Source organism: Melopsittacus undulatus, chromosome 9 (assembly GCF_012275295.1).
Source record: "Melopsittacus undulatus isolate bMelUnd1 chromosome 9, bMelUnd1.mat.Z, whole genome shotgun sequence".
Lineage (NCBI taxonomy): Eukaryota > Metazoa > Chordata > Aves > Psittaciformes > Psittaculidae > Melopsittacus > Melopsittacus undulatus.
In genome coordinates this window covers 24312674-24340649 of record NC_047535.1, presented here as the reverse complement: position 1 = coordinate 24340649, position 27976 = coordinate 24312674, and the positions used below count along the sequence as shown (strand labels likewise).

Here is a 27976-nt window from a genome sequence, read left to right as displayed (position 1 = left end):
GTCTTATTGGAGTTACCAAAACACAAAAATACTTGATAACAAATGTAAAACCTGTTTGAATTCAGCAGGAGAAGCTGATCTGAATGGACCAGCAACAGCTGATGGTGGTTCGCTACATCCCCCAAGGGCAGATCGAGCGAGGTGAGAACGTTGCACTGGGAAATGTTCAGGTGCTAAAAAGAAGTGTAAGATGTATTTGTTCTTCAGTTTTATGGAGTTTTAATGGTTTATAATTATGTGGTTTCAGAAATGGCTAACCACTGCTTTTTGCACCAATAACTACTGATAACAGGAAAGGAGCAAAAGCATCAAGATTCCCTTTAATGCATCTTGTTAACAGTATATTTGGGGTGAATTAGCTGTTAATGAAATAATTACATAAAAATAACACACTTTGCTTGGGTTACTTCTTTGTATATGGTTTTTCTTCTGTTCACTTGTACCTTTTGACTCCAGATAATGTGGGAGATGTCCAAAGCATGGGGTTGGAACTAGGTGATCTTAAAGTCCTTTCCAACCCTAACTGTTCTATGATTCTATGGTAAGTCAATGTCTGTGTGCCTAGAAGCAGGAGTAACGAGGAGTTACTCGCTCAACTTGCTCGCTCATCTTGCTCAATGGAAAGTGTTAGGAAGCGGCTGAAGTGAGGAGGGGGGTTGTGGTGGGCACCTCATTCGTTCTGGGAGGTTGAAGTTAGTGTCACAAGACCAGCTGCTAACAGACTAGGCCTTGCTGGCTTCTGAGCTTGGTGGATTAACTCATTAACCATGAATTTCTGTTGGGTCCTGTTACCAAGAGGTAATGTTCTAGTGCAGTGGAGGTAATCCTGAGTTCATACTGCTGTGATGGCATAGTTCCCTATTTGTACTCTTCTGCTTTTTTGTTATTCATCCTCTTGTTAGTAAATCCATTGGAGTAATAGTTTTCAGTAGTAGATTTCTACCAGTTAGTCTGTAACTCTCTCAAAATGTCAAAAAGGTTTGAAGGTTCAAGGCTTGAGAAACGAGAACATTGAAAAGAATCGTGTTGTCCTGGCTGTTATTCATAACGGAAAACATTGCACTTAAACTAGAAATGAATCATGACTAGGGTGTATCTCAAATGTGTCATCCAGAATGTCACCTAAAAATGTATGAACTCTTAAAGGACTTTCTCAAGGTTCCTCTTTTGTTTCTAAAACATTAATGGGTAATAGCACAAGAGAATGAACCCGCTCCTGAGCTCTGTGATGGCCTTTCTCATATTCTGCTGTTACGTATCTCTCCTGAACAAGATGTATTCAGATCGTTCCTCTGCTCAAAAGATAATGAGCTTCACGAGGGGACTCCTAGTGCCTTCAACACAAATTTATGAACTCAGCTATAGAGATGAATGTTTCTGAGTGTTTTGTATGCCATGAGAGTGGATCTGTATGTGAATCTTGCAGCTCAAATGACGTGGGGTTTGTACTGTGGAAAGAAACCTGCCTTTGCAGAGATGAAGAAATCAGCAAGACTGTCCAGTTGCACATGGAGGAAAAATCTTTAGATTATTTCAGATAGTTTTCTCTTAAATGCAAAACCATCTTAAAAAACCCATTCTCCCAACATTTAGCAAATCCAGCCACCTTGCTTGAAGCTTCCAGCCTGTGTCCTGTTGAGCTGCTGCAGACTGAACACTGCTTTAGCAAAGGTGCTGTACTGGGAGACCTGAGGGAGTCTTGATTTGTAATCAGTGTCTTGTTACACCTTCTTGCATCATGCTCTGTTTGCTGCCTGTTGTGTTTTTAGTAGTCCTCAGTTCCTGGTTTATAGACGGAGTGGACACTTCCTGCTCATGCCACCATGTTAACAGCCTTTGCTAATCGAGCCATTTCCTTCTGTGCTGTATTCGTAAATATGAAAGCAAATGCCATGGGATTGCATGATAGAATAAAATAGGGCCCTCTGAAGCTTTATAACTGCTAGCATCAGCTGGGCTAGTGTGCTTATATTTTACGTATCTCTATTAATAGAAATGAAAAAACAACCTTTGGAATGGGATTTTAGCTGTTAATGGGAGGAGATACAGTGCAAAAGTGACTTAGCATTGTTGAAACTATGTAGGGGTTTTGTTCTGTAAATAGCATTGGTGAAATGTTGCTTTGTACCTCAGAATGTGAATTGCTGCTGCTTTGTGCCCCGAGGATGGCCTTCCTGCTCAAAGATGGGTGTCTACAGTGTGTAAGTTTTAATTTAGATCCTTAGGGCATTACCTGATGTGGGACTTGCTCTGCATTTCATAAACATCTCTATTGCTGAAGTACAAGGATGTTTGCAGGCTGTTTGTCCAGTTTCAGTCTGGAATTGTTATTCTTTGTTCTGTTGCAGGTCCCTTACATGAATTTCTGGTATCTGCCATGGCAGTAACAATGTTCAGTGAAACATGGACAAATGAGATCAGTATTTTGGAAAAGGAAGGGCATGTGTTTAGCCTTCAGGCAACCTTAACTTTCAGTACAGATTAACTGGAATAGCAATAACTTTTAGGTAGACATATTCTGATAGTTTTCTAAACCCCTCCAGAATCATTACTGGAAGTGTATTGAGAGGTATTACAGCCTAATGACATGGTGAAAGTGAAGCTCAGATGGGATAAAACTAATTAGTTTACTTTTTACAGTGAGGGTGGTGAAACACTGGCTCAGATTTCCCAGAGAGGTGATGAATGCTCCATCCCTGGGGACATTCAAGGCCCGGCTGGGTGTGATTCTGAACAACCTGACCTAGTTGAAGATGTCCCTGCTCATTGTGGGAGGGTTGAACTAGATGAGCTTTGAAGGTCCTTTCCAACCCAGACTATTCTATGATTCTGTATCCTCACTTACATCATTGTTGCTCTTTTATATACCTGAACATTCTTGTACCACCTGCATTGTGACTATGCTGATGTTTCTTTCTAGCTTCATGTTCAAAGAACTGTTCTTGTAGTGATCGTTCCTGGTGGAGGGCTAGTGAGTTATCTACAAGAAGCTGTCTCTAAGAGCAAATCTGTGAACCAGGAGGTTATATTTTAGCAAGTTTATTGGCAAGTTTTTCCTGCTTCTTTGCACACCTGGAAAAGAATCTTTTTTCTCTGTCCTTCTTCCCTGATTTTGTGTCAAAAGTTTACAGCTGGGGAACAGGATAGTCACAGTCATTGTATACGACATTTCTTCTCTCAGACTGCTTCCAGAAAAATCCTTAATGCAGCTGTAAATGCCCACATATGGGCTGATACCTTCTTTGCTTTTTCAGTCTACAGTGGGAGGTTTCCAACAAATCCACCACTAAATCCCACGTTACCTCTGTGAACTCCACACTACAGTTTGCTTAATTTACTCCCAACACCTGGAGGTTCCTGTGTACAGTGATGGTCTGCAGAGTCTCTGACCATGCACTGATTTGGGGTTTTTTAATTACTAGAGGCAAATGAAACAGCCTCATTGTTTTTAGCTTTAGCTGGACTGTTTCTTTTCTTAGCATGATGTTTTACTGATAAAACTTCATGATATCTTCTTTATATAGATTTTTCCTCAAGCAATTATTTTGACAATCTCTTGTTCATTCCTTAGTTTCCATTACATGTATTAACAATTTTGGCTGTGTCTTAAAGGGATTACAAAGATCTCAGAAAGCTGTATTTTTAACATTGATCATCTTTAGTGCTGCAAGATGACACAACAGCCTTCTGGCTCCCCACTCCCAGCTATGATTCCTTTTGAAATGTCTCTGAGGATAGGTAGAGTTATTTGGGAAATGCTTGGCTTAATCTGGGTAATGGATTATTCTTTTCAATGCTATAAACCTACATTGCTTCAGGCTTCATAGCCAGCAGTCTTGATTTGTTGCTCACTGCATGGATGCCTGTCTGAAGAAAAATAATGTTTGTGAAGCAGATGGAGAATTTAGCCATCTGGGATTAAAATTCCTGGGAGGATGAGGAGGAAAGGATGCCCAAAAGATTTAATGCCAAGGATAAAACAAAGAAGTTGCACATACTAATAAATCTGAAAGAAAATGCAATAGATTGAGTATGATAACCTGGAGACAGTATTCAGCACCAGAAAGCCTTAAAGAGATTGTGATAAGCTGTGAGGGGAGAGTTGGATGTTGTGTCACAAGCATGTAGTACTAGTTGCACTCAGAGGTGACAAGATGACGTAGAGTTCTTAGAGTCCAGGTAATCAGCAATAAAATGTTTGATCAAAGTCTTAAAAAAACCCCAAAGAAATGTCATAATAGGTGTGTAAAAGAGTAGAGTGAATGCATCTGTCTACATGTTTAACTATACTTATTTCGTTATTAAATATTGTACCTCTCAAACCATTGCCAAATGCCTTCATTCTCAAACTGCTGTTATTACAAATCACCCCTATAAAGCCAAGTGAAAGAGTGGCCAATTCTTGTGACTACTGATGAAAAATTTCTTGGACAAACACTGTATTTCCTTGAACTGCACATAGATTTCTACCACCAATTCAGCTCCCTTTGTGAGGAATCTTGCAGGCTGAATGTGTTCTTTGCAGATAAAACACTTTTGCTGTGGTATGTCCTGTACTACCACCCTTAAGCTCCAATATTTATCAAGTATCTGAAGACAGGGACAGCAAAATCATTTATTCAGGAGATTTAACATGCAGTGAGATTAATCTCTGTTGAACAGCCTTTTCTGTTGTTTCAGATTAATATTCATTTTTCAGCAGCAATAATATGTCAAATTTGTAAGGAACATACATACTTTAGGGAATAGAATATGTGACATCTTGTGAAGAACCATTTATGGCAATGGCTGATCTTACAAACTTTGGGAAGCTTGTTAAAGTTGAAGCTAAGTGACAACTTTCCTGGCTGCATTTCCCCTGAGGAAGAATTGCTTCTGTAATAGAGCAAAACTGTATTAATTCTAGATTAGTGGTTTATCTGGAATTGTGTTGCAGGGTGTACCAAATACGAACAGTAACAGAACAGATGTATTGCTCTTTCCTCAAAAAGCAAAGCAGATGTGCAGAAAAATCTGTAAGTAAGGGATTGTAGTATGTACTACAAGGTGGTTTACTTTATGCATCTCTTCGGGTACTTACTTGGTCTCTTACTGAGAACGACCATTTACATAGCAAATAAAACTAACACAAGAGGCAATATAGGCCCACTGCTGAACGAGGTGGGTGCCCTGGAGACAGAGGATATAAGGAAGGCAGAGGTGCTGAATGCTTTCTTTCCCTCTGTCTTTATTCCTGCAGACTCTCCCCAGGGGCCCCAGATTCCTATAGCCCCAGAAAGAGTCAGGACAAAGGAGGAGTTTGCTTTGGTAGATGAGGATTGGGTTAGGGATCAGCTATGCAATCTGGACATCTATAAATCGATGGATCCAGATGGAATACACCCACAGGTGCTGAGGGAGCTGGCAGAGGTCATTGCTAGGCCACTCTCCATCATCTTGGGTAAGTTGTGGGAAACGGGAGAGGTGCCTGAGGATTGGAGTATGGCAAATGTCACACCAGTCTATAAGAAGGGCAAGAAGGAGGACCTGGGTAATTATAGACCAGTCAGCCTTACCTCCATCCCTGGAAAGGTGATGGAACAACTTATTCTTGGCTCCATCTCTAGGCATATCAAGGATGAGGGGGTCATTAAGAACAGCCAACATGGTTTTATGAGGGGGAAGTCATGCTTGACCAACCTTACAGCCATCTATGAGGAAGTAACTAGGTGGAGAGATGATGGTAGAGAGGTAGATTTGGTTTTTCTTGATTTCAGTAAGGCATTTGATACTGTCTCCCACAGCATCCTCATAGATAAGCTAAGGAAGTGTGGGCTTGACGATCAGGTAGTGAGGTGGACAAAGAACTGGTTGAAAGGAAGAGGGCAGAGAGTTGTGGTCAATGGGGCAGAATCTAGCTGGAGGTCTGTGACTAGTGGAGTCCCCCAGGGGTTGGTGCTGGCACCTGTGCTGTTTAATACTTTCATCAACGACCTGGATGAGGGAACCGAGTGTACCCTCAGCAAGTTCACTGATGACACTAAACTGGGAGGAGTGGCTGACACACCAGAAGGCTGTGTTGCCATTCAGCGAGACCTGGACAGGCTGGAGAGTTGGGTGGGGAGAAACCTGATGAAATTCAACAAGAGCAAGTGTAGAGTCTTGCATCTGGGGAAGAACAACCCCATGTACCAGTACAGGTTGGGGGTTGACCTGCTGGAAAGTAGTGAAGGGGAAAGGGACCTGGGGGTCCTGGTGGGTAGGAGGATGACCATGAGCCAGCAATGTGCCCTTGTGGCCAAGAAGGCAAGTGGCATCCTAGGGTGCATTAGAAAGGTGTGGTTAGTAGGGCAAGAGAGGTTCTCCTGCCCCTCTACTCTGCCTTGGTGAGGCCACATCTGGAATACTGCATCCAGTTTTGGGCTTCTCAGTTCAAGAAGGACAGGGAATTGCTTGAAAGAGTCCAGCGCAGAGCCACAAAGATGATGAAGGGAGTGGAACATCTCCCTTATGAGGAGAGGCTGAGGGAGCTGGGTCTCTTTAGCTTGGAGAAGAGGAGACTGAGGGGTGACCTCATCAGTGTTTACAAATATGTAAAGGGTGGGTGTCAGGATGATGGAGTTAGGCTTTTTTCAGTGATATCCAGTGATAGGACAAGGGGCAATGGGTGTAAACTGGAGCATAGGAGGTTCCATGTGAACATCAGTAAGAACTTCTTTACTGTAAGAGTGACAGAGCACTGGAACAGGTTGCCCAGGGGGGTTGTGGAGTCTCCTACGTTGGAGATATTCAAGGCCCGCCTGGACAAGTTCCTGTGTGATGTACTCTAGGTTACCCTGCTCTTGCAGAGGGGTTGGACTAGATGATCTTTTGAGGTCCCTTCCAACCCTTGGGATTCTGTGTGATTCTGTGATCTGTTGATAACCTTTTGGATCTCCTTTACATGTATATGCTGGCAGCTGAGCTCTTTTATGCTTGGATTTGTTTTATTTTTTTTTTATTACTTGTTTTTATATATTACTTGTTTTGGTGGGATCATCAGCATGGCAGGGATTGAGTTTTGCATTTTCCATATTTCTTACATAACTTCAGATCTTTTTAATGGTTTCAGAAGTGTGGTATTTGCAAAAACCCCACTTCTGGATACGACCCAACTTCTGAAGCAGAAACCAATTGCTGCTCCTCCAGTTAATTCAGCTTCAAAAGAAAATGAGAATAGAATTGATAATGTGAGAGGAAACAAAGCAGCCACCACAAAAGGTAAGTTCTGGATGGAACTAAGGACTAGCTTTGATTTTAATGTTGATTTTTTTTATGAATTCAAGGTTAAAACAGGAAAAAAGAATTGTGGGACCTGTGCTTTGATCCTGGCTCTGACAGGAGCTTTCTGTGTTTCTTCAGCGCCTAATAAAACATAGATTTACAGTGTCCTTAGTGAGTTGTGTAGAACAGGGATGATGATGCTGGTCCTTTTCTACCATGTGGAGTGGTCCAGGAGTGAGGTGATAGATGTTTGCGAGGGACTTGGAAATGCAATGTTGAAATTTGTAAAACAATTAAAGAGTGATGTTGCAACTAAAACAATTATTCCAGCTGTGAAATTCCAGCTGTTGGTTCAGATCACTTACATTGCTTTTTCCACTGTGCTTTACAGTCCATTTTTATTTCCAGTGCTAGATCATTACGTTAAATGAAAAACCACAGCCCCACTGAGTGATACTTTGCTCTTTCACCTGTAGCTTACAGTTGACAAAGGCCCTGTGAAAGATGGGAAGAGATATCACTGTAACAGTGCACACTGGAGCATATGTTAACTCACCTGTGTTAAATAGTTTGTCTGGCCTGAAACCAGCACAGCATCGCAGAATTGCAGTACACCACACTCCCAGTGTTACGTTATAAAGAGTACATTTGCTTATCAGTAAGTATCACTGGGTATAAGTGATTACATTCAGCTGTCAAAGTAAGTGAAGGTACCGACAGTGTCACACAAATCTTTACATGACTACTGTTTTCTGTTGCTGTGCACAGTGGCAGAGTGTGGTGCTCCTGCTTTTATGGGCAGACCTTGTAAGAGTAGCAAAGAAGACACCAGCTGGAAACAGGGCATGCAGAAGAATAGGCAGGTACTTTGAGCCCTCCTGTGTGTGTGCACATGGCCATAGGCAGTTCAGGTTGCAGCACAGGGAGTGTTTGAAGAGCTTAACCCCAAGCCACATCTGCTGTGTTCACCTTGTGGCTCTGGTGTGGGCTTTTCTTCCCAGGACTCTGGAGCCCCATGACTCAACTCATCAGTTCAACACAATTGTTTCCAAACTTCCACACACTATTTCTTTCAAAATTAAGGCAATTGAATCTTTCCTTTAGGAAGTTTTGATGAACAATTACATGCTTTGTAGGGGGTTCTCTATGTGGATTATCATTTTGCTTATGCTCAGGGTGGACTGTTTTTTCCTCAGTGTAATTCTGGTACTGCTAATATTTCTTGTCACATGAAAATACAAAACGTTAGTAATACGTTACAAGCCTCTGTCCTTCCACTTGAATGGAAGGAAATTTGTCCTTAAAACATTCTGCCATTCCTTTTATTACAGGAATATTAACAAACCAGAGCCATCAGCCCTGGAAACAGTAGAATATACATCGCAAAGAGTACCAGATAGGTGTTGTAATGCTTCTATCCAAGAAAAGAATAGTAATGTGTCAGAGATATATTCAGTTTGGGTAATTCCATGAACATATAATGGTTGCTGTTGTAAATTTCACTTTCTTGTAAAGCAAGGATTCTGTGTATAGTACAGTATATAGTGGACTCTGCAATGGAAATTTCAGCATGTTGAAATACTAGCCTAGGTTGGGGTAAAGTGTGTAATCAGCATCTTTTTCTAAGGATGGTACTGAATTATGCCACCCACTAAATAATTAATTTCTTTGATTAATTGCAACCAAATATTTCCTCCTTCTCACTCAGTCCACCCTTGCCTTCCATCAACAGGTAGAAAAGCTTCTGTTGCTAAAAGAAGCATTGATGCTACTGCAGCAAAGAGGTACTACATTGCTTCCCTGCAGCTAGATGCCATGCCTCTCCTCTCAGGTATTACTGTGTTAGAGAGGGAGCAACAAGCTGGGTGTACTCCGTGTCTGCTCTGAAGTGCGTGTGCTGGTGGGTCTGCCTGGTGGAAACAGCCTTGAAATATCCCTAGGAATTTTCACGTTCCGGATAAAAGCTGTCTGGCCAAGAAAGACTTGGGATTTGGTTTTGATCTGGGGGGAGACTGACCAGGGTTCTGTGTGCTCTGAAAGGCAGGATGTCAATACTGGCTCTGTGTTGTATTTGTCAGCATCTTGTGTCCTGTTGGATTTAGAATGTGTTGGAAGCGGCATATTGCTCAGAGTAGAGTGGTCTGTTTCTGGGGATTTCTCATTGCAACTGGATTAAAATTCATTATTAATGTATGCTGTCCTATTTTGATGTGTAGGGAGTTAAACCTCCCCTTTGTTGTGTGCATGCAGACAGAAGTAGCGATATGCCATGCAACACAGAACTCAGCTGCTGAGTGTGGCAAAGCTGCTTGCGGAGAAGTCACTTTGTTTAAAGGTGCTTGTTTACCTTTAACAGAGAGTTTAATTTTGGTGAAAAGTCTCTGAAGTGCTTTAAGTTTTGTGTTTATGTGAACTGTGTATTTGCAGCTTTAAAAAGAAACTTCCATGTACTTGCAGCCGATAGCCCTGGTGGGGGTTCCGACACTGCTTTGGGGACTGTTTTCTTCCCATTTTATATGATAAATAATATTTGAAGCAATTAATACCTTGGTTTTATTTTAATACAGATTTAGTGGAGGTTTGTCATTAAATAGGGGTGCCTTGATGGGATTGTATTTAATCTTGCATGTTTCAAAAGGAGAAGAATCGGTGATCGGTCGCCTGGCAGAAAACACTCCTGAAGTTTTAGATGCGTACGTGACTTTCACTGTGGAAACACCTCTTCTGTCTGAAAGACAAAAACGTGAATTGAATCCGCTGATTATAAAGATTATTTCAGCTACCCGCCTCCCAAACAAACCTGTACCAATAGAAGTGCTCCAGGTAATACCTACCCCTACTTCTTTCTGAAAGGATTCCCCTGTTACCATCAAGCAGCTTTGTTTAAAATATGGGCATGGTTTTAGAGATAACTTTCCTTCTTAGTACCACAATTGGAGAATATGGCTGACATGTTTCCTGTAAAACCTGTGCTCAGGTTGGTGCCTGTGCAGTCGTGGGCACTGGCAGCAGAACAGTGATCCTTGTGCTTTCCAAGGGCAGTAATTTACACACAGTCATCCCAGTTTCATTTCTGAGTGGGTCTTGAGTAGTGAGAGGGGAGCTAGTTCAGTCCCAGTGCTGTATCGTTTGTAACAATTTGCTGGCAAGGCAGTATGTGTTGATTTCTGTCCCTGTATTAAAAATATGATTTAACTTTTAAAATAGCAAATGCTTCACCTCTTAAAAACTGCTGTGTGCAAAGAAAATTCCCTGCTGGTGAGGATATAGTTTAAAGGTTTTGATCTTGTATTTATAAATGCTGAGGGATGAGTTAAAGAGTCTGTTCTCTTGTCAAATGGTTGCATTTTCAGGCTGAAAGAAATGCTGTTTTATAAAAGGCTCTTCTCTGAGTATTATATATTGTCGATCTGAAAGGGGAATTAGGTTAATATTATGATGTCAGGAACTTTATAATGGCACATATAGTTCCATGGTGGAGTTTTGCACTGCTGGGCTTATGACAGCATAGGCTGAGCATTTATGAAGAGAAACAGGAAAGATGTCAGAAACTAACATAGTGAGTAGCAGAGGGCAGGCCACTCAGTTTCTAATGCAGTCTGCAGAGTGACCACAGAAGTTTTGGCTTGGTTTCCTTTGCCAAGCAGGGTACTGCATGAATAAGGAACTGTCTCAGATTGGGAATTACCAGGATAGGCCTTGCCATGTCTCCTCAGCTCAATGCAGGCTGCTGCAACACTGATGGATGCTTATACATGGAGGAACCACAACAAGTATTGTGGAACAAATCCCCCTGTTTGCTTCCTTGAATTTGTAAACTAGTAATGGAGATCATACAGTCCAATCCCTAAAGTATCGCTGAATACTTGTTGGATTTCCTAACTTTTAAATAGGCATTTATTTTAGGCCTTGAATCCTACAGAGGAATGTACAAGAAGACACAAAAAAGCTTGAGGAGCCATTGCAGTCCCCAGGATGCTTGCTCCTTCAGAGATCTAGAAACAAGGAGGGGTTGTCTGACATATTTGACAAGTCAGCAAAGTTGAGGAGAGGCAAACAAAGAGGGCAGCATATTCCCCAGACCCAGGATCCAGGCATGTAGAATGGCCTTTTTGCTGCCTCGGAAGACCAAACTTTGTGCCATGAAGTACATCCCCCATATCTTACCTACTGGAAAACCTGATTGATTGGTCTGTGAGGGTAAAAGTGAAAAGAGAAAAGGTTAATGCTGCAGATATCTGTTATCTGTTTCTCCCCATTTTTTGTTGTTTAGAGGTTGTGTGTCCCCACCTACTGCAAATATAAATTTCACAACTTCCCACCTCATCGAACTCACGAACAAATCCATGGAACCCATGTCTACTTTAAGGATGTTAACGTACTTCTAACAGGGACAATGAAACCTGGGGAATTAGAGGCGTACCTGAGAGGTCCACCTTTGAAGATTGAAGTTCATGACCGGGATAGAAACATGGAAACCATCACAAAAAAGCCAGCTTTGTTTGGGGACAATGAAGCTGATGAACATGTGGGGAAGGTGAGCTTCCTCGCTTACAAATCCACAGCTTATAAGTTGAAGAATGAAATGTGGCATCCACATGGGGTAGCTAAAGTCAGTCTGACTGATTTATTGCTGGGTAGAAAGTACTTGAATGTCAGTGCTCCCATCCGTAACTGTTCAGTTCCAAATACAGATGCTTCCAGTGAGGATAAAAATGGGAAAATAACAGAATCAGAGAGTAATTCTTTCTTACTGCCTATGGGAGATTATCTAGAATCAGACTCAGTTTTGAAAGTAAGAGTGGAAATAGCCGTGCCATTGGGAACACGTGCAGAAATTGCTGATGCTCAAGTCACAAGTTGCCCATATGGGTATATAATCTACATTTTTGACTATAATAACTCATCTTTATTGCATGATTTGGTAGAAGAGATTAAAGAAATCAATACTAAAGCCCTCCAGCTGGATGGCTGGCCTGTACACTTAATCGGAATGGCTCTTGCTGCATCAAAACTGAAAACCACACTTGAGAAAGTTTCTGAGTTGGATATTATTACTGGTTTTCACTTACTGGATGGAGCAACTCATCTCTTTGTCTTGGAAGGATTAAAAGACAAAGCCATCAAGAAACTATGGGATAGACACTTTGAAAGGTAAGAGAGTTTGAAGTTTTTCATCACTGAGGGTTTTCATCAGTTACTTCCTTAGATCAAAGATTTCAATTTGATTCATACCTCCCCGTGCCTTTCTGTATATGGATGAGTTCATAGTTGATGCTTTCCATGCAGTTTTAGTGGATCTGAGTCCCGGTGGCTGGTTCACTTGCGACATAACCTTCTCATCTTTACTACCTTACACCATAGATCATCCATGTAAAGTTAAAATGAAAAGGATGGGAACATGTCCCTTCTTTTTGTCAAGCTACTGCTTGGGTTGTGGAAGCAATTCTGTAATCTGCCAATTCTAATTAATAACAAAAAAGGTTTAATGGGATATAAACCAAACAAGTCAGCATCAGGAAGCTGGACCTTGAGCTGTTTCTTTCTCTGCATTTAGGGGAAAATGTGAAAAATTCAAAGAGAATGTCTCCCTCAAATTTCATGCTTCAAAATAATTGGTATTCTTCCAGCACTGTGCATTGTTAAAGCTTTCCTGGGGTGCTGGTTGATCATTGGTTTGCTTTGTAGGGGTTGGTTGGTTGGTTTGATGCAAATCACTTCATTGCAGTTACTGAAATTATTTGTTGCATGAAAAGTTGTCTCTTGTCAGTGCCCACCTGTAACCTAAACTGAAGCTTTGTTTGCAGCAGTAACTGCTGCAGTATTGTCTTTATAGTAGAAATATATAATAATGCTTTTGAGGCTATAAGAAGGCTGTTCAGGGGCATGACGCTGATAAAACTGAAGTGAGCTTCCTTTCAAATATTTGCTGTTCAGCTTCAAAAAAAATGATGCAATGTTTTGATGGTTGTTTTTGCATAGTTCATATGAAGTGAAGGCCATAGAGTAGGAGGCCGCCTCTAAAGGACAAAAACAAAGCAGTGTCATTAGAGAGAGTCACTGTACTGCAGAACTGAGGAAACTTGAACTACAACTGGTTGTGTCAACCCTGACATTGGGGTACTTTGTTGCAGGACATACAAACCTGAAGATGGACAGCTGGTAGTACTCTATAACTCGCAACTGGCTTTCCCTCAGCGCCTGTACACAGACCTGGAAGTTCTCTTTTATCATTTCCACCTCTATGAGCCCCTCTTCACTATAGCAAAAAGCTCTCTGCTGTATGTCCGAGGTGTGGTTCCTCAGGCATGTTTCCAAGCCCTGTCCAGGTATGACTTGTCCAGATTCATTGTCAAGAAATGAAATCTTAGCAGCATGAATGTTTGGTACAAAAAAAATACTACTCTTGGGTATCTTTTCCATGATGAAAGCAGTCTGATGCTTGATGGGAAATTCAGGTTTCAGATCAGGGTGGTAAGGCAGAAGAGTGTGGTTTCTGCCTGCTGATGGAGTGGTGACTGGCCATCACAGATGAATAAATTGGGTCTGCCAGCCTTTGGGTGTCATTTTTGCCATACCTTTGTTCTGCCTGGTCTGTTTAGAGAAATACAAATGCATTCTTCACTGGAGTATACAGGCTGTGAACTGTAGTCAAGAGCAGTGTCTCACCTGGAGAACCTCTGGCTTTCTTAGTTTTTGGTTTGCTGTAGTCCCTGAGCAGTTTAATGTGTGCACAACAGAAGCTGCTGCTTTTTGAGATACTTCCTTCTAGTGTTAGCCAGGAGAGTAATTTTCGCTGCAGAAAAACTAATGCACTTGATTCATGTGCACAATGTCCAATTTGATTATTAGCATACCAATATAAACTCAATTTGTGTCATTAACACTGATGCAACTTTGAAATGAATGCTATTTATCAGTTGCACACATTGCACTCAAGTAATGGTAAGAGAATAATGTTGTTTCAGTAATTTTACAAATGATTCCTTTTATAGGATTTTGTGATGTTACTTTCTTCAAGTAAATCGTAGCTGTGTGGTAAATGAATTAACAAACTTCCACTTTTGGCAAGCAGTCACAGCACTATGTTTGGCTGTCAGGACAGTCACTTTGTCTCATGGCCCCTGCTATGGCCTGAGGTAGGGAGGCAGAGGATTGAATGAAGTGTGTGCATGGAGTGTGTGTGTGGTGTTCAGTGGCTGTTGTGTGTTTAGAACTGCCTTTGTGTTGACACCAGGCTTTGCAGGCCAAATGGAATGAATGGAAAGAAATCTGATGTAAATGTTGTCATGAATAGCAGGTAGAATGAAAGTGAATGAGGCATAAAATAGAGGTGAGGCAGGACGGGGTTTGGTGGGTGTTCAACATGAATATGCATCATGTGCTAGAACCAGTGTGCATGAAGGGAGTTTGTTTTATTGCTTTTTCAGCCAGAGGCTAGAGAAATTCAGCAACTAATCATTAACTTGCAGCTAAATCTAGTGCTAAATCCAGCAACATTCCTAGAATGTTCCTAGCAGGTCTATTAAACTGCTAAGCTTCTTTATTGCTGCTAAATGCCAGCAGTCATGAACTGATCTGAACTTCTTACTAAATATGTGTTTCAAGAAGATTGCATAGTTTTCTTACAGGAATATTAATCATAATAATTTGATTGCAGTGAAGTTTTTGTAAACTAATAAAGTGTTGATGTCTATTTGTAGGCTCAGTTCCCTCTGTCGCAGTGAGAGGTTGAGGGATGTAATCCATGGGGATCTGCTGCCCTCAGCAGAGGTGATCACAGCCTTGAGTCTTAAGTATGGAGTTTCCTTAACTGATGAGGATCTCTTCACTCAGACACCTCCTTTACCCACGTTTTCCCCTGATGATTATACAGTACCAGGAAAGGTTAGCAGAGTGAAACAGGCAGTATCTTCTGCAGTAGATAACTACAATGAAGCCTATATACAGCGGAAGAAAAAAATAGCAGACAAAATGTCTTTTGAGAAAAACTATATTAAGGTGAGTAGTTTGTGATATGTGAGGGGCAAAGCCTCATAGTTGCACAACTTCATCTCCTTAATCAACACCTCCTTTGTCTCCTGAAATAGCAACCCATTAGACTTAGAAGACTTCGGCAGGGTGTTTGTAGGTATTGTACCAACATGATAACAAAGTGCAGGGTGATTTCATTTTGCAACAGTTGAATTGCAATTGTAATTACTCCTCAAAGAGGAAGACAGTTGTAGGGCTTACAGGTAAACAGGGGAGACAGTGAATTGTGAGGAAACCACCCTGTCATTTCTTTTTTGAGCTTGGTTCCTATTGTTCTTTGTCTCTTTCTTCCCCGTAGCTCCCCCATTGTGCTTTAGCATGTCACCCAGGCTTCAGCTGCTTGCAATGGGCCAAGCCAGCCAAGCTCTGTGCAAATTGGGCTTTCCTCTCTTGCAGTGTAAAAGACATGCTTGCCTTTGGGCAACCAGGAAGGACATACTCTAACTAAATAAAATCAGCAGTTGCAGACAGAGCTGAGCTGAGCTTTAAGGAAATGGTGAAGAATTTTAGAACCTCTTCTTGCTTGTTACCAGTGTCCATCCAGCCCTTTTGTTCCCCCAGGGAAAATGTGTTGAAACTAAACCCTTTCCCATTAATATAGACATCAAAGAAGGGGTATTTCATGTTTCTTGGGAGTCTGGATTGCTTTTTTTGGGTATATTGGATAGTTGAGGATTCTAGCCATCCCATGTCTTTTGAAGAATAGTTCAGAATGTTTTTTCCTGTATGTGTTTTAAGACAAAAAGATTTTGCCTGATACATGGAAATCTGTGTTCCAGTATGAGGGTACTGTCTTGGAGATACTGAAAGAAATCTAACTCCCAAGTACTTCCTTTTTTAGTCTTAGTCTGTTGATAAAGGAATATTTCATGGGGCTAGAAAAGGAACCAATCTGAAGTAATCGTTCCTGGTACTTGCTTTTATAACATCATAGGAGGATGAGAGCAGCAGAGCTCATTCTGCACAGATGAAGTGTGTAGTTATCTTATTACCTGTGTAAAGCTGGCATTCTTCCCAGTATGCGTGTTTTAACAAGTTTTTGTTTTATACATGCTTTTCAATCAAGAGGATAATGGAGGAACTGGGAAGGTCTCTATAGGAAGGTGAAGTCATTTTTTAATAGCAGATAAGGTAACCATACAGGCTTTTTGATTAAAAGAAAAAGGAAGTGAATGTCACAGGGAGGCCACATCCAAAATGCAATTTTACTCTCTTGCTGTAATTGTCTATTATGGCAGAACCTGCATTAAAACCATAATTACCATAAATACAGTAGAATGATGTTCTGAAATCAGTGAATAAGTGTGAGGGTTTAGTTGTCCTGTGTCAGTAGGGAAACTTGGGGAGTTCTGGTGAATGGTGTTTCCCATGTCACTGTAATTTGCTGGGGTGTTGATGGAATTGTACAAGTGAAAGAACTAATCTTATTTACGAAGACAACCAGCATCAGCTCTCCAGAGCAACTATTAGAACTATTTAAATCTGTAAGTAGAAGACAATCTCTGGTGAGTACTTGCTTCCAGTCTACTGCTGTTAGTCTGGCAGAATACCGTATCCAAGAGTGAAATTGTGCTATTTTTTTAATGTCTTTTTGTGAAGTATTTTATTAACAAAAAGGGGGTTTAAATGTTTGCAGGATCATTTGCGTGTTTATAATTCTCAGTAACACCCTCAGTTCCCAATGCAGACAACTCCCGTGTGATCTGTCTTTGCAGGCTAACATTAATGCTGTATGCCAACTCAAAGGAAAGACGGAAAAGCCAAGGTTTGAAGCTTTCATGATCTTTCCTGTTGATGGGAAATCTGTCTTCAACTACAGCTGTCAGAGCCTGAATTCTGCAGAGCTTGCGAAGAAGCATCTTCGCCAGGAGATGGCAAAGGTAAATCAAGACATGTAACTGGAAGGTGTTGGCTTGCTCCATGTAGTGCTTAAAAAGAAAGGTGAACAGTTTATAAACTCATAGTTCTACGCTAGTAACTGCTGTGTTAGCACATAGGAAGGGAAGCTGGGATCCAAAAGGATCTCAGTCTGAGGTATTCTTTGTTGCTGTTTATAATTCTGCTCTTAATTGCCATTCATTATAGCCACGTTTTCTCACCTCCATGACTTGGGCTGTCATTGTGAGTGCAGACTTTGATAACCGAGGTGGTCACTTCCAGTTCTGTCCCACACATAAGTGGGAGAATGGGAGTATTGCAGCATTGGTGTATGTGGTATTAAGTGATTTGAAGAACACAATTGAAGAATCACATTTTTCTGCTTGCATCTGAATAACTGGCTCGAATCTTAATAACAAATGCCATTTTCCTATCAGCTGGTGGAAATTAACTGTAGCTCTGTGAAAACTGCTCATGATGTACCATGGGCATGATATGAATTACAGCTCTCTTTTTGCACACATAACGTTAAGGATACTTCTTTCTGTAATTATTTCACAGAGATCCCATTAGAACACTTGTTATTAACTCCATCATTTGATCAGAATAGAATGAAATTAAGCCCTTTAAATATTTAATGATATCTATTTTGTATAATTTTGATCTGTGATTACTTGCAGTCTGAAGGAAAGAAATAATGCTGGTTCTGTACCTTATGGGCTCCTTTCCCAGTGAAGGGGAATGTACATTAACAAGAACACCCATCATTTATTTTGTAGGTACCAAAAACCAGATTTAGTTATTGTCAAGACTATCTGTCAGCCATGTTTGAGCCAGTGGATGTGGCTGCTGCCTGTAAGGAGTTCTTTGAAAAATCCAAGAGTATGTGGCAATCACCGGATGGATTTGTATTCCCTGGATATAAGAGCAGCATTGAAAGCAACCTGCACCCCCAGATGCCACATGAGGCACGTCGGGAGGAGCTAAGAGAGGTAACAGAAAACTTAAATGCACACTCCAAAGTGAACTCAAGCATTTTAGGAGACTTGAAGAGGCAGATTGCTTTAACATGTGGAAGTCTCTTTTGAGGGCTGTAGTGTAGGCAGCAGTTTTTAAGGGTGACACCTACATTTGGAATTTGTGTACATCACCATCTAGCTTACCCAGGTGATAATGTGTTTGGATACACAAATTCTACCCCGAACACACACAGAAAACCCATTTGCCAATATTAAATGGATATTAATAAGTATTAATGGACTATAGAGCTCTTTGGTTTACATTTACAGGTGGAGTCTAGTGTCAGAAAAATCATACTGCTGCGTTCTGGCTGGGTTTCAGGCTGTTCTTCATGCGTTGCCAATCTTGTTGTGGCCTTCCTTCATGTTTCCAAATTCCCTCACTGCCGCTTTTAATTCCATCGTTTATTTCTTGTTTGTAGTTACAGTTTTATGGGGTGTTTGTTCCCCACCACTGTCTTCTCTATCAGTTTCTTCCTGCCCTGTGTCCTCTCTCCCTTCACCTATTCTTTACTATTTAGTTTTCTTCCATTTTACTGCATCATTGACTGGACTTGGTTACAGTTCCCTGTTTTGAGCAATCGTCTTCAGCATTGTGCATATTCAATCACGTGTGCCCTGCTGTCAGGAAGAAAAGTTCTGTGTTATTAAAATTGGCAAGATGACAAAATAAAGGAAATAGAACAGGTTGGGTTGTTGGGGGGTATTTTGTGCAGGATCAGTAAATTCTACCAAATTAACTGAACAGGGTCACAGCACAGAGGGGAACACGCTGCATCTTGCAGGAAGATGCACATGATTGTGTGAGTTTCAGGCTTTCTTTGTCTTACTTTTTTCTTTTTTCATACAAATCAGTGCAGTTTCTCAGAAAGGTTGGAGTAAAGCTGAAGTGAAACGGTTGGTGAAAACAAGGTGCTCTTTTCTGATCCAAGATACTGGAGGATGTATCTTCTCATGGAGGATCAGAGCAGGTTCACAGACCAGGAATAAGAAGTCAGCCCCTACAGTGTATGCACTGGTGCCTTTAGCTGAAGAAACAAGATGGAAGAACTGGTACAGGTTCCAAACTGACAAGCTGAAAAGGGAGCAGCAGGCTTACAGTGATGACTGGCACCAGAGTTTCTGAACTGAAATAAAGGGCGGACTGTGATGTTTAGTGTGGGAGTAGCAGTTGATGAGTATGTTGTATTGACCATTGGCACCTACTGATGGGATGAGAGAGGGGAGGAGAGCTGACACCTTACCCTGAGCAGCACTAAGTGTAACCTGGCAGTACCAAGAGCTGTGTGAGATCTGTGCTAGTCATGGAGCTGAGAGAAAGGGGGAGGAGGCTCCTTCTGGAGCTCATGGGCATGACCAATGTTATATTGAATAATGGAGATAGATTGATTCTGAACTTACAATTCCTGTTACCTGAAAGGTAGAACAAAGGCTCTTTTGGAAGCAGTCAGGATTAGTTCCATATTCACGCGTGTTTTATGGAGCCTACAGGACATCCTACAGGTCTGTTAGAATCCCCTTCTGAAACAGTCTGCTTTTGATACACTGCCTCTTTATTCACTCCTGTTTTCTTCTCAAACACAGAATTTGACCATCTTTTATAACACCATCCCTTAGGAGGCAAAAGAATTCTTGGATTTTTTCCGATTTCCTAAAAATCTCCATAGTATTTCTGCACTGACCCAGCTACCCTACAACTGCACAGGCTTAGGTGAAGCAGTGTAAGCACAGGACTAACAACAGGCACTGGGAGTTCATTTGTAGCTTGGCAAGGACAGTTTTGTCTGCAAACCACCACACTGGTATTTCAGCAGCAGGTAGTCAGAGGACACAGAAGCTGAACTCTTTCATGATAAATATTCCTGCCATGACTCCAGTTCACATGTTGCTTCTCTCACCTGCTTCCTCAGGACACCTGGGCTCTTGCCCCCAGGAGTTTAATGCTCATGGTTGATATTTTTGGGAGCACTAGGACAGCTACTGTTTCCTAAAAGCACTGTTTTAGGAGTATCCTTGAAGTGACTGATAGCTCTGACTGTTCTGGCAGTTCTGGACAGCCAGCCTGCTTCCTACCCTTGGGAATTGATAAATAATGAGTCAGGGTTCTGCCTGCATAGACTCCTAGAATCATAGAACAGTTAGGGTTGGAAAGGACCTGAAGATCACCCAGTTCCAACGCTAGGGTGTCAGCAGCTCGTTTACAGAATGGATTTTTGTCTTTATTCATGTGTGTCAAACACCACCAACTAGAAGGCTGCTTCAGAAAGTCTTGTGTAGTGAAGTCTGCACTTTGGTGTTACCAAGCAGCTGGCTAACTCATTTTTGTGACCCCTCCCTGGTGATTTTGGCCTGGCTTCTCAAAGGGATTCAATTTTCATTTAGAAATGGCAGGAGAATGTTCTGCATGCTAACATGGAACCAGTGCTGCCACGAGACAGATGGAGCTGGGACAAACGGCACATTGATTTTGATCTTTACAAGAAGCCACCTGAGCTCTTCATTACAACAGCCCCCCGGACTGGTAATGGATTTGTTAGAATTAACTAATCACAAAGCTTTTAACTTGAACCTCTGACATCTGGTCCCAAAGCTATCAGTTCTGCCATCAAGGAAGGCAGTTTGAATGCAAAGAGGTGTAACAAGGAGATCCATGTACTGCACAATTTTGGTACTCTGGCAAATGAAGCTTCTTAGGATGTAAGACCTTGGCCCATACTCTAATATTAGCCCTCCATTTGCCCAACTTCTTAGCCTTGGGTTCTTTGTGTGTAGTCAAGTACATCAGGGAGGTATAGATCCTTCTTGGCTTATTCATCTGCAGAGCTTCATCTGCAGATCTGGCTTTGTTGCCTGCTTCCTCTTCATACAGCTTGCTAACAGCTTTGGTTGCCCAGGTCAGACCTCACAGACTGGAAGCATCCAGAGGGGTCTGAGATGAGCCTGTTACATCTGCACACCTCACAGCAGTCAGAGTGTGCCTGGGTGAGGGGGTCAGTGTTTAACTCCTGTCCTCCCACAAACAGTGACAAAGTTGTATCATGAAACAGTATTTTAAAAGTTGTCCATGTTTCTTTTTGCCCAGAACCAACCAGGATTCACTGGAATATTTACAAGCAGAAAACAATAGATTTATTGTGGTTACTAGAATCTTTCATCTTTTGCAGCCCTGTAACTTGCAGAACACTTGCTTGGTGCAGTTCTGAGCAGTCTTTTGCACTTTTGGAAGCAGTCAGGAGTAATTCCATATTCACATGTGTTTTATGGAGCCAACAGGACAGTGAATTGTCTTTCCTGTGGCACTAACCATTATTCTAACACCTCTATCTTCTAGCAAAATCCTTGTGAGAAGGTGATTGCAATAGAGGCTTTTAGCCCACTTTTTAGTTTAAACAGTCCAGAGTTCTCTTTCCCATCCTCCTGGTTTCTGTTGCCTTGTTTCTCTTTCACAGCTTCTTGGCCTTGTGAAGATGCCACTCGGGTATCATTTGACGGTAGCAAGCGGGACGCTCGCCAGCACTCCACAGCAGCCAGGTTGAACACACGTGGGCCACGAGGCAGGTCACAGCTACAGAAGCTTCTGAACAGTCAGCCTCTGAAGCTGCCATTCAGGAAGGCAGGTAAAGGGTAACTGTCTCTGGACTGACCCCAGCAGCAGCTGTCCCACACTCTGTAGGAGGCAGAGGATGTGTGACACTCTTCGTTAGCACAGTACTGTTGGAAGTAAAAACGTGTGTTAAAACTGGTGTTGATAGCACTGGTTAACTCAGTCTTACAAATTTCTTTCTTAGGAAGACAATTCAGCCTGGGCACAAAATGATTTTTCTTCCCCAGTTCTTTGCTTTAATGCTGAGAGATGATGGAGGAAGAGGCAAAATTTCTGTTCAGTTAATTCCTTGCCTGTCCATGTGCAGTGGGTGAGACAAGAACAACTTCTGGCCAGCTTGCTTAGCAGCTCTAAAAGAAATTGTCACGTCCCCTAATTAAATGGAGGGATCGAGGCACACCTATAGACTTGATGCCAGATGTTTCACCATGTGTTCCCCTGATTGCCATGGTGCTCTATAGGCTTCCCGAGCCTTGTGCTCCAGCCTCTTGGTGCAGAACTCCCCAGGGATGCCCCAGTTTGCAAGACTAAAGGATCTGTGCTCATCAATGTGAAGAGCTGCATGGGTGGCCTGCCCCTGGCTGCTCTTTTATTGCCTGAACCTCCGTGCTTCCATCTAAATGACTGACCCAGGCCCTGAGCATGCTTCTAAGGCTGATTTTGCTCAAAGGGGCTGAAGCTTCCTGTTAGCTACAAATGCTCTAGAAAAACAAACCCAGGAATTAGGAGGCTGTTGGTAACAAAATCAGAGCTAAACTTTCGAACTCTCAGAGCTGACAAATCACTTCATCCACTGTCGGTGGTGCTTCGTCATGCCAGGTTATTGATGCCAGTGAGTGGGCATATGATGATGGTGCACTCTGTGTAAATTTCCACATGGGTCGTGTACATTCGACTTCATCCGGATCTATGGGTGCATTCCCAGCATGAGGCCTACAATAGATGATCTCTGCAATGACTGATACCCTCAGAGGTTGAATGCCTTTCTGTAGTGTGGTGCACTTGGCCGAACAGCTCGTAACATCATCCTTGTATGGAAACCTTTCCTTCACAGTTGCCAAGAGCCGCCTCCAAAGGCTGAGGGACTGTTTCTCTCTTGCAATTGCTTTGTCAATTCCCCTTTCCCTCTCAGGTGATCCCAGCTGCTCGGCTTCACTACCTTCTAGTGCATGACTGTTCGCTCTATTGTCCCAGCATCGGAGCAACCAGGTGATTATGTGCTCCCTTGGTTGATGGGTACAACCTTTTCACATATTCCATAGCTCAGTTGAGGTCTAAGGTCGAGAAGTCACCTCTGCTTCCTTTGATTCACGTAATAATAACTCCTGATCACATGCTGTCCCATGTAGTAAGTGCATTGGTTCATCTTTCGTCACTGTACAGGTTGCTTTTTGTGCCTCTTGTTTGCTTTTCCCTTTGCGTACAGGGGCAACCAGTATTGGCACGAATTGGTCCTTTGGTTTAGCTGCAGTGGTTATCACTGTGGTTGGAGTGGCTGCAGTATCTGTTGTCAGGGTTGGTGCAGCCACTGTGCTTGGGGGTTGAGTAGCACCAGTAGCTGCACTGTCTGTTGCTGTTGGGTTTTGAGTAGCTGCTGTACTTGTCAGTAGGGGTGGTGTAGCTGCTGTGCTTGGAGTATCTGCGTTGTCTGTTGCTTTGCCATTGGATCCAGAGACATTTTTTTCTTTTGAAGGTGCTGGACAGTGTTGAACAAGGTCCTGTTAAGCATAGGCCAATCCCCAGCACATTGCCATGATTTGTCCGTCTCTGATATGACCAGGATGACAACACACCCCATTTAAGTGTTTTACTAATTCTTCCGGATTTTGCATTTGTTCAGTGGTGAAATTCTAAAGCACTGGAGGGGCCCACTGACCTAGATACTTGCCCATACTATCCCACACACCCTGCCACTCATGGCTGTCCAGCCTCAGGGGAAATCTCTTGATCCTCCTATATCGTCGTCGAACCCCAGACAAGGCCCAAACCCAACTCTGCTTAACTTAGGAGATCAGATGAAATGGTCATGGGTAAAACACACTTTGTGTGTGTGCCAACATGGTGATCCCCATCACAATCAGCAGGCAGGTCTCAAGGGTACTTAAAGGCCATTCAAACCCTTCAGAACTCTCAAATGACACTGTAAATGGCCTTGGGGGGAGCTGGGAATGTAAGGAAATGTCTCCTTCACGGGTTGACCGTCGGAGGAGGAAACAAAAGATGTGTAATTGCTAAACACTTCTGTTACATACCTCCCAAAGTATAGAGGTGGTGACCACACTGGGAATGCAAGCCAAATCAGTTTCATGATCAATGAGTCTATTGAATTACAAGTCATTACCATAAAGTACAGTGAAACGAGAACCTAAGACCGGGGACCCCAGCCAATAAACACTAACACAGCAAATACGGCTGTAAGTAAGGTATGATATGCTGAAACTGTGAGATCAAGAGCAGCAACATTGAGAACCAATAAATCAGCATTGTGATGAGTGACGATTAATCCAAAACAATGAATGCTTATCACAAATATGATTAGACACACTCCGGTTAGATCTGTCCTTATCTCAACCGTTCGTGCCCCACGCTGGGTGCCACAAAGAACTGTCGTGGTTTAAGCCCACCCAGCAACCCAGAAACCACGCAGACATTCACACACACCACCACCCCCGGCTCCCCCCGCTCCTGGAGGGATGAGGAGGAGAATGGAAAGAATGTAACTGCCATGGGTTGAGACAAGAGCAGTCCAGTAACTAAGGTATAACACAAATCACTGCTGCTACCACCAATAAATAATGATAAGGGAAATAACAAGGGAAGAGAATACAACTGCTCACCACCTGCCGACCGATACCCAGCCCACCCCAAGCAGTGATCTAACCCTTCCAGGTAACTGCCCCCAGTTTATACAGTGGGCATGACGTGCTGTGGTATGGAATACCCCTTTGGTTAGTTTGGGTCAGGTGTCCTGTCTCTGCTTCCTCCTGGCTTCCCCTCCTCCCTGGCAGAGCATGAGACTCACAAAGTCAGACTAAACATTACTGAGCAGCAACTAAAAACATCAGTGTTATCAGCGCTGTTCCCAGGCTGAAAGTCAAACCACAGCACTGCACCAGCTACTAAGAAAGAGAAAAAATGACTGCTACTGCTGAACCCAGGACAAGTTGTTTTCAGAAGGGTGAATCTCAGCTCCCCCAGGCAGCTCAGTGCTGTTCCCCTCTATTACCTGCATGTTCTTACGCTGTTGTGTTCTCTCCCCATTTCTCTCTCTTGGCTCACATTCTCCTTCACATGAAGGGTTGTTTTTGCTGTAGCAGCTCAGTTGCTAAGTGCTGCAGCAGCAGGGTAATTGCCCTCCCTGTCCTCCTGAGCAGGATCCTGGCTCACTGATCAAAAGTCTCAGCTGTGCAGGTCTGGGCACTGCTGGAGCACAGAGGGGTCACTGGGGCTGGCCCTTGGCTGCTCCCAGCACACTTCCCAAGGTTCCGTTGCTCATCCCAGAGCACATACCAGGGTCCCTCATTCTCCCCATATGATAACTGACACAAGCTCCTCATGCTGTTAGTGTGTAGTGTTTACAGCCTGATCCTGGGTGCTGGTTTTGTATCTCCAACAGGATTTACATTTTGCTGCGGAAGCAAGTACGGACTTGTAATTATGTGGTTTTGCACCAGTAAGGAGGCTGCAGGGAGATCTTTCAAGTGAAAAGGGCTGACAAGAAACCTGGAGAGGGGCTTTGGACGAGGGCCTGTAGGGACAGGACAAGGGGAATGGCTTTAACCTGCCAGAACAGGGGAGACTGAGATGAGCTCTTAGGCAGAAGCTCTTCCCTGTGAGGGTGCTGAGGCGCTGGCACAGGGTGCCCAGAGAAGCTGTGGCTGCCCCATCCCTGGCAGTGTTCAAGGCCAGGTTGGACACAGGGGCTTGGAGCAAGCTGCTCCAGTGGAAGGTGTCCCTGCCTGTGGCAGGGGTTGGAGCTGGAGGAGCTTTAAGGTCTCTTCCAGCCCAGCCTTTCTGTCACTGTGTGATTGTGTGTTCCAGATGCTGCCCTGTCTCTCAAACCTTCCTCATTATTTAGGTGTCTGGAGCACACTCACACCCACTGGGTCAGGTGTGATCACATCCTACCTTCCGATCAGCCCCTCCGAGCTTTCCTGGTTGATGATGGGGACTTTCTGCTGGACATTTCAATGCACTTGCAGGGCAAGCAAGGTGCCTGGGGGCTGTGTGACAGCTCTGGGGCACCTCCAGGCTGGGGCTGTCTCTCCAGTGAGCAGCCTGGCACAGGTGGGGTTGGGTTGGGTTGCTGTCGGTTGGGTTTCTTGGTGGGTTTGTTCCACAGAATCACAGAATGTCCTGGGTTGGGAAGGACCTCAGAGCTCATCTGGTTCCACTTTGCTGGTGCCTGTTCTTGCTGCAGTCAGCTCGTGGTGTGCAGCTGGCAGGTTTTGAAGCACAGAAGGGCTTTGTTTCTACAGTAGTGCTTGGAAGTTCAAGTTCTCACTGCATTGCAGCTGGAGCACCACGGGCTTGAGCTGGGGAGTCTGCCTGGAGAGGCAGTGCCCTGGGGCTCATTTCTGTAGCATGGGAGGGTGCAGCAGCTCCCAGTTCATTGTCTACATTCTGGGGATCCCATGGATTTAGAAGGGGACTCTCCCTGGTGTCCAGGGGCCCCAAGAGCCCCGTGCAGACGTCCCTGACTGGGGCTTCCCCAGACACCCGGCTGAGCACCCTCCCGTGTTCTGGCTTCTCTCCACAGCCCACCCCAGACCTGCTGGCAGTGGACAACCAGCCCCAGGAGCCCCGGGGCAGGGGGCAGAGCATCACCAGCAGCTTTGTGCCAGCTCCCGATGGGCAACACAGCCCGAGATGCAGCAGGGACATCACCATCAGCAGGTGTCTGAAGAGCTTGGGGGAGCAGATTTCAAGTAAGACAACACAGTGGCTACAGCTGGCATCCATGGGCCCAGGTCATTTTGTGTGGGCTGTGTCAGAGGGTTCCAGTGCCCAGACATTACATCAACACATTACTACATCAGTAAATGTAGTTCTTAGGGTGTATCCTAGGGAAACAAACCAAATCATAGAGAACAACGGGGGTTCCTGCGAGGTCTCCCTTTCAAATCCAAACGCTGCAATTAAGGAATTAAGTTTGCCAGTGGTACAGACTGGCCCTGGGGGTCTCTGTGTACAAATTACCTGCATGTTCACAGACTGAGCTGGGTGACACTGCCACTTCAGCCCTGTGCCTGGCCTCATGCAGGAGAGTGGAAGCTGCAGCATTTGTAACCTAAGGAACTAAGTCTAAGGTCTTGAAGAGCATTTTGACTTTTCCAGTTTAACTGCCACAGATGTGCAGATGTTTGGTGTTATTTGGACATTCTAAATGAATTACACTGTATCAGACAGCAAAGGTAGCATTAATGGAAACAGAACAATGTGAAGTGGTTTAATTGGTGTTTTGTTCTTTACTGTGGGAGATAATTTCTGGCCTTTATTTTGCTGTCAGGCCATCAACTCGTCCAAGGTACCGCTTGTCTGTAATTGCTCAGCTCTTGCAGCAATGTGATCTTCCAGCATCCCCCACAAGACATAAAACACACTGAACAGGGTCAGACTCCGGCCCTTTGAGTGTCAACGTGTGAAATGATGATTCATGAGCTCCTGGGGTGACCTTGGTGTTTCAGGGGCTGTGCCGGAGTTTTGCCATCATCTCACAGCTGGCCTCTGTCTTCCAAAGGCAAAGCAGGGCTGCAGCTGGAAGTGAGCAGGATGTTGGCAACAAACTCCCTGCCTGGGTTCACTGCAGCAGCCTTTAACTGCTGCAGCACTGGGAGACCCAAAGTCCTGGTTCCAATGGTGCTTCCCGAGAGTTGTGCAGCAACAAAACTGAAGTGACAGTCACAGAGACTGATCCCAGTGGTGAGCTCATCAGTCAGGGATATTACAGCTTTAACTGAAAAACTGCACCTCTCTTTATTAGGAATTTTAGATAGATGGAGATAAAACTTCACCTGAGAGTCCCTTTTTTCTGGCCAGCGAATAAATCCCACTGCTGGAATGTGTTACCAGACACAACTGACCTTGCTGGGATACTTCAGAGGAGGCTGAGTTCTGTTAGGGGGTTAGGGAAAGGGTAGAGGTATAAAGAAGTGTAACCTGGCATCAAATCTGAACAATGCTCATGACAAATTTCTTG

The 27976-nt window shown here is 43.4% G+C and overlaps 1 protein-coding gene across 1 annotated transcript; it reads left to right on the top strand.

Annotated features, from left to right (window-relative positions):
• The first annotated feature begins 83 nt into the window (after window positions 1-83).
• On the top strand, window positions 84-27416 carry CFAP92 (cilia and flagella associated protein 92 (putative)). Its single transcript, XM_031049179.2, has 13 exons — window positions 84-141; window positions 7072-7239; window positions 8975-9073; window positions 9881-10065; window positions 11516-12396; window positions 13377-13571; window positions 14946-15243; window positions 16992-17156; window positions 17934-18146; window positions 20556-20694; window positions 21623-21790; window positions 26537-26705; window positions 27287-27416. Exons 1-13 carry the CDS (start codon window positions 84-86, stop codon window positions 27381-27383), a joined length of 2835 nt encoding a protein of 944 aa, XP_030905039.1. The 3' UTR covers window positions 27384-27416.
• Window positions 27417-27976: the final 560 nt, after the last annotated feature.